At 40.5% G+C, this 12,811-nt stretch overlaps 1 protein-coding gene across 3 annotated transcripts in view; it reads right to left on the bottom strand.

The window, feature by feature from the left end:
* CPSF3 (cleavage and polyadenylation specific factor 3) overlaps positions 1–12,811 on the bottom strand; it is a 32,204-nt gene that overhangs the window by 13,972 nt on the left and 5,421 nt on the right. For all 3 annotated transcript variants that reach the window (XM_055400985.2, XM_055400986.2, XM_088841179.1), the window contains exons 3-10: positions 11,752–11,849; positions 10,735–10,863; positions 9,085–9,262; positions 7,693–7,782; positions 6,241–6,391; positions 2,646–2,821; positions 1,499–1,657; positions 113–259 (exon numbers count right to left, since the gene is read on the bottom strand). In XM_055400985.2, the coding sequence (XP_055256960.1) occupies positions 113–259; positions 1,499–1,657; positions 2,646–2,821; positions 6,241–6,391; positions 7,693–7,782; positions 9,085–9,262; positions 10,735–10,863; positions 11,752–11,849 (1,128 nt within the window). The remainder of the gene's footprint in view (positions 1–112; positions 260–1,498; positions 1,658–2,645; positions 2,822–6,240; positions 6,392–7,692; positions 7,783–9,084; positions 9,263–10,734; positions 10,864–11,751; positions 11,850–12,811) is intronic.

Below are 12,811 nucleotides of genomic sequence, written 5' to 3'. Positions count from 1 at the left end.
AAAGGCCTTGATGAGAGCACTACTGTCAGGCCAGGGCTGCTCTGAGGACCAGCTGCTGCTGGGTCAGCCTCTCCCTGAGCCTTTAATGCTAAAGTCAAACGCATACACTAACCACATGAGGTGGCTTCAAAGCACGAATAAATTCACTGGTTTGCTGGTAATCCGTGTGCGCAGAGAAAGAGATGTAATCAACGGACATTTTCAGAGGTAACTTCTGCCCGGACATGGTAGTGATTTCTTCCGGTTCAGACATGATATGCTGTTATAAACAGAGAAAAGTAAACAAAACACATAAACTCTATAATTAGAAAACAAACGGTATGTTTTCTACTTTTTCACCTAGCCATAAACTCATGCTAATTTAGGACCTTTAGCACAAAAAGCATTCTAATACTATTGACTCAGACAATATCAAATACTTATTTTCTCAATCAAGCAAACGTTTAATCAGGAAAGTAAGCAGATTAACAAAAATTCAATGTATTTGGAGTCCTACAAGGGAGAATTTTAACTTGTGGTTGGAAAAGCATACTTGCATCCCCAACCATCTGCCCTGAAAAGTCCCTTTCCAGGTGAGAGGATCTGTATAAAAGACCAAAGTATTTCTACTCTGAAATCTATAGATACACAGCCAACACTAAGTGTCTAGCAGAATAAGGTAAAGTAATAAAAATGATCAGAGCTGGGACTCATAATGTATTTATTAGTTATCAATAAGAGAATGTGATACAGGAATGTTCAGAATCTGCCTCTCAAGCTTTGCACATCAGTGTCTACATTCCTCACAGTTAATATCAACCATTTAAAAAATTTATTATTCATCTTTGGCTGTGCTGGGTCTTCGTTGCTGCATGGGCTTTTCTCCAGTTGCGGGGAGCAGGGAATACTCTAGTTGCAGTGTGCAGGCTCCTCAACGTTGATGGCTTCTCTTGCTGCAGAGCACAGGCTCTAGGGAACGTGGGCTTCAGTAGCTGCAGCAAGTGGGCTCAGTGGCTGTGGCTCCTGGCTCTACAGCTGAGGCGCATGTGCATAACTGCTCTGTGGCACGTGGGATTCTCCCAGATCAGGAATCAAACCGCTGTCTCCTGCACTGGCAGGCAGATTCTTTACCACCGAACCACTAGAGAAGCCCTCAAACATTTTACATCAAGAGGAAGGGGGGCACTCAAACACATTCTCCAGCTTTTCAAGAGAACACTAATAAGCCTTTTCTTCATCAGATGAGGGTATCCATGTGTTTGTCTCAAACAGATTCCCTTCCACTTTTTTTTTTTACTGTTACTAGATGAGTATTTCTCAAGCTTTCACATGCTTATCCATCACCTGGATCTCATTCGTCAACTTCAAGAGCAGCTCCAGCTGCCTATTGACATCCTCATTTAAAAAAATCAAGACCTATGTCATTTAAAGAACTACTTCAATGGAGAAACCTGGGAGGACAGTGCCACCTCTGCAGCCTTGATTAGGAAGTGCCCAATGGTCTCAGGCTCTGACTGACCTTGGCAAGCGTGCCTTCTACACAGTAGCCGGCTATGATGACGCCGTTCCTCTTATCAGTACACCAGCTTTCAAAGAGCTCTCTGGATAAACCACTTTGCATCATGCCTGGGGAGGCCATGACCACGCTGGGACCAATGTCATCAAAATGATCCATGCTCTGAGAGAGGAAAGGAAATGATAACAGCATGTTAAAATAAAGCATTCTTTATTTGTAAAGAACACCAAAAAGTGAGGTAAAAAGGTTAATCACGTGACTGGAAGGGCCTTGATAAAACTAGCAAACATTTTAAGTCCCTGAACAGTTTATTTAGGCTGGGAATGAAAGGAAAACAAAATGATAAAAAGTCATTAGTTCACACTAACCTTCAAAACCCTCTTTAGGTAGCTAAAAACTTATTAGGGGCATTTTCAAGGCCTAGCAGACAGGCAGAGTCAAATGGAAGGAAGAGTCAAATGGGTTTCTATCTATCCAAGACAGAACTCTGAAAGAATTTCCCCAAAGATTCACAATGGCTTTGCACACTTCATCAGTATTCTGAGTCGGCCTGGAAATCTAACTAAGTTTAACATTGTTTCTAGGGAAAACTTGGGTCTAATTCCTAAGCAATTAACCTAAAAAATACTTTGCTAACAGAACCTATTAATAATTGGAAGACCACTTATAACTTGAATTATTTAGGGTATTGTGTTATTATGATTAGAGCATTAGTTCAAATGAAACTTTTTATTTAAATGAAAGGAAATTAGATTTTATTGAATACTCTAGAAAAATAAACATGAAAATTTTCACATATACAATCTGCAGTGCTAATCAAAGATAATTAGGTCTGAGTAGGAACAGAAAAAATACATAGCAGATATTTTTCTCATCAGGGCTTTTTATTTCTATGGCAGAGAAATCCAAGTTATTTAGCAACAGTAAATATTGAGAACATGTAGAGACTTGGAAAAAATGGCAATATTTATGTTTAAGCAAAAAGGAATGCCAGTTGCGAAGTTTTTGATGTCCCTCAGAAAAGTGACGCCTGCTTCAGCAAAGGTAAGACTTCAGCATGGAGTCAACCAGAGGATCAATGGTGGGCATCTCCCACTGCTAATGACTTACTTGAGTGTTATTCATCCTTCTTTCTTCCACAAGCACTCACCTTCAGGTTACTAATGTGTTTGAAAACAAAGGGATTATTGATGTTGATCTGTTTGCGGATTTTGTCATTCATGGCGTTCACATATGTCTGGTACACAGCCATACACTTCTTGGCCAAAGACGATGCGTAGTATATTGGAATATCATGGAGTTCTGGGTGATTCTGCCAGTACTCATCTAGAGAGATTTTACAAGAAACACATTTTTTTTTTCAATGTGAGGTGGTGGTTTAGCTGCTAAGTTGTGTCCGACTCTTGCAACCCCATGGACTATAGCCTACCAGGCTTCACCGTCCATGGGATTCTCCAGGCAAGACTACTGGAGTGGGTTGCCATTTCCTTCTCCCCTTAACGTGGGGTAAATGGCTCAAATAATAAATGACACACACAAGTAGTTTTTAAAAAAATTCAGAAAAGAAATAAAGCACAAAACTATAAAGAGGTTAAGAAAAATTAAGTAAATTAAAATTTTACTAAAATTGGTCCTGCTGCTGCTGCTGCTAAGTCACTTCAGTTGTGTCCGACTCTGTGTGACCCCATAGACGGCAGCCCACCAGGCTCCCCCGTCCCTGGGATTCTCCAGGCAAGAACACTGGAGTGGGTTGCCATTTCCTTCTCCAATGCATGAAAGTGAAAAGTGAAAGTGAAGTCGCTCAGTCGTGTCCGACCCTTAGTGACCCCACGGACTGCAGCCCACCAGGCTCCTCCATCCGTGGGATTTTCTAGGCAAGAGTACTGGAGTGGCTTGCCATTGCCTTCTCCGATAAAATTGGTCCTAACTCAAGCTTATAAAACCAGAACTTCTTTCCTTCTTTTTTTAAATGAGAGTATAGTTAATTGAGAACGTTGTGTTAGTTTCTGGTGTACGATAAAGTGATTCAGTTACAGATTCTTTTCCACGCTAGTTTATCACAAGATACTGAACACGGTTCCCCTGTGCGACACAGTATAGCCTTGCTGTTTATCTATTTTACACACAGTAGTTTGTACCTGCTCATCCCAAATGCCCCAATTATCCCCTCTGGCCCTCCCTTCCCCCTTTAATAACTTTAAGTCTGTTCTCTGTCCCTGAGTCTGTTTCTGTTTTGGAAATAAGTTTGCTTGTATCATATTATAGATTCCACATATAAGAGATAACATATGATATTTACCTTTCTCTGTGTGACTTATTTCACTTAGTATGATCATCTCTAGGTCTACATAATTAGGAAACTGAGGCTAAAAAAGGCTGAAAACTGTGGCAATTTTTTTTTTTAACTTGATTTATAAATGAAAACTCTATATAAGGACTGGGACTTTTCCTGTCACATGTGTTACATTTCTTACTTTTCCTCTGGTTTAACTGTTTGTATTCTTTTAGATATGATTAGAATTTTTAACGGTGTCAATGCTCTCATATATACTCTTATGATTTCTCAAATACCTTCCAAAGTATACTATATCCCAAGATCATATCACAGCCTGCTATTTTTCGTGTGTACTTTTATGAGAAAATTTTAAGTGTTAAAAAAAAAGATGAATAACTTGCCCAGAGTCATACGGTTAGATCATAGATGAGATCTGAAACCGGCAGTTGGCAAGGTCATCCTCTCTATTACAGAACAGTACAGGGAGAATTTAAGGGACAAGGAACAAGGGCATAGAGCAGTCCTCAATCATAAAAGGAATCACAATATACTTGATAGTAGGGTTGTCAGACAAAAACAGCAAATGCTCAATTAAACTTTAATTTCAGACAAAAGTTTTTAGTATAATTTGTGTGAAATATTTGCTATAATATCAAATATATTATTTATTTGAAATTAAAATTTAACTGGCATCCTGCATTTTTATTTACTAAATCTGGCAACCTGATGATGGTGACAACCTAGTTTTACATCTTCGTTTCTTCTACTCCTCTCATTACTTTGCTATGGAGACTTTTCATTTTAAGACTTCTATAAGGACAAATGTGACATGCAGTAGGAAAGGAGAACCAAGAGAAAAAGGACTGGCTTAGGCTTTAGAAAATTTCAGTTCAGTTCAGTTCAGTTCAGTCGCTCAGTCGTGTCCGACTCTCCGCGACCCCATGAATCACAGCACGCCAGGCCTCCCTGTCCATCACCAACTCCCAGAGTTCACTTAAACCCACGTCCACAGAGTCGGTGATGCCATCCAGCCATCTCATTCTCGGTCGTCCCCTTCTCCTCCCGCCCCCAACCTTTCCCAGCATCAGAGTCTTTTCCAGTGAGTCAACTCGTCGCATGAGGTGGCCAAAGTATTGCAGTTTCAGCTTTAGCATCAGTCCCTCCAATGAACATCCAGGATTGATCTCCTTTAGAATAGACTGGTTGGATCTCCTTGCAGTATAAGGGACTCTCAAGAGTCTTCTCCAACACCACAGTTCAAAAGCATCAATTCTTCGGCGATCAGCTTTCTTCACAGTTCAACTCTCACATCCGTACATGACCACGGGAAAAACCATAGCCTTGACTAGACGGACCTTGGTTGGCAAAGTAATGTCTCTGCTTTTTAATATACGCTTCTACTAAGTCCTTCAGTCGTGTCCGACTCTTTGCGACCTCTTGGAGTATATAGCCCACCAGGCTCCTACGTCCATGGGATTCTCCAGGCAAGAATACTGGAGTGGGTTGCCATGCCCTCCTCCAGGGGATCTTCCCGACCCAGGGATTGAACCCACGTCTCTTCTGTCTCCTGCAGGTGGGTCCTTTATTTACCACTAGCGCCACCTGGGAAGCCCTGTTTCTCTCAAGATTTGCTTTTGATCTGAGGTCGTTTATTCTTTCCACTTATTTCCCTTTTCAGTGTAACAGGGACTCTATTTGTCCCTATCACCATACAGATGGAGGAAGTGAGACTGAGAGCTCGAGATCATTTCTAGCTCTTCTCGTTGAAGCCATGTATGTATAAAGCACTCACCAGTTATTCGTAAAGAACAGTGCATTCCCCAGGAAAGAATCACAGAATATTAAAAAGGGTTGCTAAATACAAAATATGCAGAAAGTGACACCCACCGTTCCTCTTATTACAAAAAGTTATACATGCTCATTAAAGTATTTGGAAAATGGAGAAAAGCAGGAAAAAGAAATCATCCACTTTCTCACTATCCAGATTTAGTATCTGGATATCTTTCCAGTCATTTGTGTATTTTCTACCTAACTAGGGTCAGAGTCCACAGTTTTGAACCCTACTTTTTTGGTCCACTTAATATATTATGTAAAAATATGTATTAACTCATCTGAAACATGATTTTTTTCCTAGAGTGTGATATTTATTGACATAATATTTCATTAGAAATATTCAGAATTATGAAATCTCTTACTCACAGAATTTTCGATGTATTTATTTCCCAGAAGTTGAACTGCTGGGTCCAAGGGCAGGGTATTTTTAACATGCTGACTGTTCATCATTTATATTCCTAGCAGCGCTGGAAGACAGTCGCTGTGTCTCTGGGCTCTTACTGGCACCAATTTCCTCATCTTAAATACAGACCAAGCCCAGAGGGTAGAGTGACCTATCCAAGGACACGGCAGTGATCTTGATCTAACTGCACTGCAGGACTTTGAGAATCTCCCTAATAAAAAGGAAAAGGCATACCTAAAATCAAGAGGAGCTCCTGGGCCCGTCCGAGAGCGAAGACGGGAATGAGGCCTCGGCCCCCTCTGTTCACAATATCATGGACGGTGTTGCAGAACCGTGCCTCGCGCTCCTCTCGCTTCTCGTGGATATGGGTCCCGTAGGTAGATTCCTAAACAACACATGAGAAGGGTGAGACCAAGGCTGGTGAGTCTCAAAGAATACAAAAGGGAAATGTCAATGAAACGTAGAAGCTAAGTGACCGATGTCTCTATTATTACGCCGTTTACTTGAACACATGCTGTTAAAACACTAACTGGAACGAAGAGTGAATAAAAATGTTAGAATTCAGGTCTGGCTAATGAAAAAAATCAGGAAACAGTTAAAAAATGTATCTTCCCTGCTCCAGACAATTTTAGGATGCTTCTTTCAGCACTGGCCTACCCCAGGAGCTTATCAGAAGTGCCAGGGCCCCAGTCCAGCCACAGTCAGAATCTGTGTTTCTACAGCATTACCAGATGATTCATAAACACATTAAAATTTGAGAGGTACTGCTCTACAGTACCAGACATAATGAAAATAACTTTTTCCCCTGAGAATTAAAAAAAAAAACACTTCCCTTAAGGTCAGTTTACATGCTGAATATACCATGAACTAGTGTTGTGATTCATGGGGTCGCGGAGAGTCGGACACGACTGAGCGACTGAACTGAACTGAACTGAAAGCCAAACTGAGTTCACTCACAATATACTGCATATGGACAGCAATACACACCAGTCCCTCATGCTTGGGTAGCTGGGGGATGCTGTGGGTGGTGAAGGGACAACAGACAGCACTTCCACGGATATTCTTATATAAACCGTAGGACCAATGCACATTTATTAACTTGCTCCTCACCAATCATCACCTCCCCACCAAAGCTTCTGTACAGTTAATTTTATTTTATTATTATTCTCCTGAGAATTGCAACCTAGTAGGAAGGTAAGACATACACAGAAAGTTAGCAGGTGAGAGAGGCCAGAAGACAGTCACCACGGCAAAGACAATGGGGCCTGCCATTCTACACAACCTTTAAGATGTTCTACATATTTGGAGTAATTAACCTAAACAAGAATATTTAGGAGACAGAATATCATCTCTGATATTAGACTGCTGCTGCTGCTAAGTCGCTTCAGTCGTGTCCGACTCTGTGCGACTCCATACATGGCAGGTCACCAGGCTCTGCTGTCCATGGGATTTTCCAGGCTAGAGTACTGGAGTGGGGTGCCATTGCCTTCTCCGTGATATTAGACTAGCTGATATATTTAACAGGAAGTGGGGCTGCATTACAAAGAGAGGCCAAAAAATTTCTGTACTAAAAAACTAGACATATTTATATCTGATCACAGGTATGAAAATGAGATCATGTTATTTTTCCCCGGAAAAAATCCTGCTTACATCACACTAATTACAACACAGGGCACTAATACTCACAATGATAAGAATATCGGGTTTAATGTTAGGAATTTCAGCTGCCATTAAGTGTCTGTCTTCTTGTCTTGAGAAATCACCTGTGTATAAAAGCTGAGAAAAAGAGAAAGAAATTAGAAAAGTTATAAAGTTAGAATTCTGGAATGTTTCATTTTACTCTGAATATATTTTACTCATAAATTCTTGAAAATGAAGTGCAATAGAAAATAGCCTAATTTTTTAATGAAATGTAGATGCATTCAGTTCATTTGCTCTTTCTTTCTTTCTTCGTGACCCCACAAACCGCAGCACGCCAGGCCTCCCTGTCCATCACCAACTCCCAGAGTCCACTCAAACCCATGTCCATTGAGTCGGTGATGCCATCCAACCATCTCATTTTCTGTTGTCCCCTTTCCTCCTGCCCTCAATCCTTCCCAGCATCAGGGTCTTTTCCAATGAGTCTGCTCTTTGCATCAGGTGGCCAAAGTATTGGCGTTTCAGCCTCAACATCAGTCCTTCCAATGAATACTCAGGCCTGATCTCCTTTCGGATGGACTGGTTGTATCTCCCTGTAGTCCAAGGGACTCTCAAGAGTCTTCTCCAACACCACAGTTCAAAAGCATTAATTCTTCGGTGCTCAGCTTTCTTTATAGTCCAACTCTCACATCCATACATGACCACTGGAAAAACCATAGCCTTGACTAGACGGACCTTTGTTGGCAAAGTAATGTCTCTGCTTTTTAATATGCTGTCTAGGTTGATCATAACTTTCCTTCCAAAGAGTAAGCATCTTTTAATTTCATGGCTGCAATCACCATCTGCAGTGATTTTGGAGCCCAGAAAAATAAAGTCAGCCAGTTTCCCCATCTATTTGCCATGAAGTGATGGGACTGGATGCCATGATCTTAGTTTTCCGAATGTTGAGCTTTAAGCCAACTTTTTCACTCTCCTCTTTCATTTTCATCAAGAGGCTCTTTAGTTCTTCTTCACTTTCTGCCATAAGGGTGGTGTCATCACTTGTGTCTAATACAAAATGTGTAACTTAACTCAGTCATAAACCATCTAGAGTTTCAATTATTCTATCTAACTAATGGGAATAATATAATCCCAGAATTAGCCCACAAAGATAACCTTGAGATGTACTCTCAGCATCTTAGAGAAAAAGGGCATGATGATCAGGAAAAAACTCTTTACTTTTTTGAGATGCTTACTGTACTCTTCTCAATCATGATACAGAAGGTACTAACACAGGAGTAGGAACAATGATACTTACAAGGCAAAAGTACCAGCTTAATTTTACCTTGTTTCAGTGTTTTCGCACTTTGCTAGCCTTAGGGAATATTTTTTAGTACCACTCGGTGGCATAAGCCCTGCACGTATTTCTTATGGGCAGGAAATTCCCAAGCTAGAGCGTACCTTCACGCCCGCGATCTCGATCATGAACATGGCAGCTCCCAGAACATGGCCGGCGTGATAACACCAAAACTTGATTCCTGCAACTTCCTTCACTTCATGAAAATTGATGGTTTCAATTTTGTCCATGCTTTCTTCCAAATCTGTCTCAGTATACAGCATGTCGTCTGCTGATATATTACTAAATTTTTAAAAATGCCAACACAAAAAAATTAAGGGTAAGTCTTTAAACTCAAAGAAATTGTCTGTGGATGACATAGCCACATATTTCTTAAAATCATATTGCAGGTGTTATGCTATTTCTAATCTCTTGGACCTTTTGTATATCTTTTTACTCTGCTATTATGGGAAAAATGCTTAGTGTATATAAAGCATGATTTTAAGCAAAGCACACATACTATATCAAGGCAAAGTACTCTTCAGGATAGCACTTCTCAACCTTTTTTCCTACCCCAATACCTCCTGTGAGATAAAGGCACTCACACACATTGAATCACAGCAGTTTTCCCTACCTGTGATATGAAAAGACTTGTCTAGAAAGTCTAACAAGTTTTCTTTGGAAAATTATGCTAACATGCTTTCAAAAAAAACAAGAGAGGTGGGGGTTAAGGACACAGTCCGGAGCCAGACTGACAGATCTGAATTCCAGTTTTGCCTCTTACTGTGACGGTCACAGGTAAATTACTTAACCTCTCTGAGCCTCAGTCTGAAAAGTGAGGCTAAGTGAAAGTTTTAGTCACTCAGTCATGTCCGACTCTTTGCAACCCCATGGACTGCAGCCCGTCAGGCTCCTCTGTCCATGGAATTTTCTAGGTGAGAATAATGGAGTGGGTAGCCATGCCCTTCTCCAGTAGATCTTCCCAACCTGGGGATCGAACCTGGGTCTCCTGCATTGCAGGCGGATTCTTTACCATTTGAGCCATCAGAGAAACCCATGCCTCAGTCTAATCATCTGGAAAATGGATTCATGCAGAGTCTGCATCACAAGGCTGACATGATGAAAGGAGTCAACATATGTCAAGAACTGAGGACTATGCCTGGCATATGGTGAGCTTCATTTAAGTGTTAACCAGTATAATCATTACCAAGGATAACTCTTCCATTCTTCTGTATGTTTATAGAATAACAAACTGCATCTTAGCTACCCTAGGAATATATATATGAAACAGTAAGCCTTTGAAGGTTCATCATTTGTGCTATACTTATCACAAGAAGGCTCCAAACTTTCTGGAAAAGGAGATTTTCCTCTTGCTGCTGGACAAAGCTTCCCCAGGGAACCTTTTCACTTCAGACAGTCAATTTGCTTTGATCAAATCACCCCCAAAAAAATCTCAGTACATAGCACTGTATAATGTATTCTGCTTTAAATTTTAATAAAATTATGAAATTCCATATATAGAATATTGCTATCATACCTTATAACTCACCTAAATTTCAAAGACTTAAAAGGATGCAAAAACATAAAACCTTTACGCCAAGGAGGTGCTGGGGACACAACACCTATTTGATGAGTTGGTACTGAAGGATTAAATGAGTGATACCCTTGTGAATAAGAAGAAAACATCTCATTTCAAAACACAAAATGGTCTATATAATGAACTGTATGTACTGGGTAGAACCAAGTGCATGTATAAATCTATTACGGTAATTTACCTAACTTTGACATAATCTGAAAGAAGCCATCTATAAATAGCTTTTGTAGCATGAGTCATAAACGTTCTTCCTTTGAAACTTGTCTTCTGTAGAAACCAGGGCAAAGCTCCACAGTGATCCAAATGGAAACTTTAAAAAAAAGAAAAAAGAGCTTCTGTCAATTCTTAAAATATTATAGATCATATACTTTAGGTACAGAAGAGTTCTATGTAACAATTAGATATTTTCAGAACACCCAGAGTAGGTATGTGCAGAGGGAAGGAATAATGTATTTAGTTCTAGCATAAGAAAAACAAATTAAAAGTATTTCTCTCAAATATAGCCAAGCCTATTATCAAAAGTCAAAATTATAACAAGCGCTTTAGTGGTATAAAGTTGAAACCCATCATGGTTTACATATGAAGTTCCCACAGAACAGTGTGACAACACAATTGTTGTTCGGTTGCTGCTGTGTCCAACTCTTTGCGACTCCACAGACAAGCACGGCAGGCTTCCGTCTCCTTCACTATCTTCCTGAGTCTGCTCAAACTCATGTCCATTGAGTTGATGATGCCATCCAACCATCTCATCCTCTGTCGTCCCCTTCTCCTCCAGCCCTCAATCTTTCCTAGCATCAAGGCCCTGTCCAATGAGTCAGTTCTTTGCCTCAGGTGGCCAAAGTATTGGAGCTCCAGCATCAGTCCTTCCGATGAATATTCAGGCAACACAGCAGCCTCAGGGATATTCTGTGAAAGGGCTTTCTTAGTCTAAAGTTTCACAATGATCAAGGCATATGTTATCTCTTCCCTCCTCCTCATTTACTCTAGATAAGCGAAAAAAGTTTTCTGTCATAAACTTCTCTCACCTGTGATGACAATACGGCATGCTGTCTTAGATGTTTGCAATATAATTCCTAGCAGAAAATATTTTAAAAATAGAATCTTAAAATCTGGTGAAGAATGATCTTTATAGTAAAAGTCCTTGAAAAACAATGCCCGTAATAAAAAGTAAAACAAAAAACAAAAACCAAAACCTTACTGACTAATTAGTAGGAGATCAATCTCAGCTGGGTCAATCAAATCGATATAAGGAAGAGCATCCATTCCTTCCAGGCCAGGGTGGATCCCACAGTCCAGCTGAGAGACACAGGAAAAAAGATCACAGTCTTCTCCACATTTTATTCAAATTCACTCAACAAATAGACATCATAACTGATCCATCATACCACACACAATCAGGAAAGATTCTATATGTTTGGAATGCAATTCTTATTAAATGGGCAAATACACCGTTAACAATTCCAACTTCCCCAATTTAAACACAGCTCATATTTAGAGTCACAGGACAAAATACAAGAGATCTTCTTTCTAGTTACTTTTCAAAGGCACTCTAATAATGAACGAACTCTTTTCCAAGAACTTTAATATCAGAAATGGCTGCTGCTGCTGCTGCTAAGTCACTTCAGTCGTGTCCGACTCTGTGTGACCCCACTGACGGCAGCCCACCAGGCTCCCCCGTCCCTGGGATTCTCCAGGCAAGAACACTGGAGTGGGTTGCCATTTCCTTTTCCAATGTGTGAAAGTGAAGTCGCTCAGTCGTGTCCGACCCTTAGCGACCCCACAGACTGCAGCCTACCAGGCTCCTCCATCCATGGGATTTTCTAGGCAATAGTACTGGAGTGGCTTGCCATTGCCTTCTCCACAGAAATGGCTAGCACTTGTAAAGTTTATAGATTCACTACTACCAGATGTGACTATCGTGAAAAGGCAATGATCAGAAAACAGCAAACTTCTCTGATCAGGACAATTTAAGTATTAAAAGACAAATTCTTCAGAACCAGTAATTCCTGAATTATATCCTTATTTGGGGGGGGTATTTCTATCAAATTAATACAGTAAATGATTAAAAAGATTGTGTCTGCCATGTTCCTGTTCTCTTAAGTGGGAGAAGGGGAAGAGTGAGACCAAAAGACCCTGATAAGCCTCTATACCAACTTCCTGATGAGGACCCCAGAGACCACCTCTTCCAGTCCCTCCAGCTCTCAGCTTAGGAAACGGGCTGAGAAGGGGCCTGACTTGCCCAAGGCCAGGCACCCTGA

This window comes from Moschus berezovskii, chromosome 11 (genome assembly GCF_049115385.1).
Source record: "Moschus berezovskii isolate FMDL1 chromosome 11, NW_MosBer_1.0, whole genome shotgun sequence".
Lineage (NCBI taxonomy): Eukaryota > Metazoa > Chordata > Mammalia > Artiodactyla > Moschidae > Moschus > Moschus berezovskii.
The sequence above is the reverse complement of the archived record's forward strand: the minus strand, read 5'-3'. Positions and strand labels throughout refer to the sequence as shown.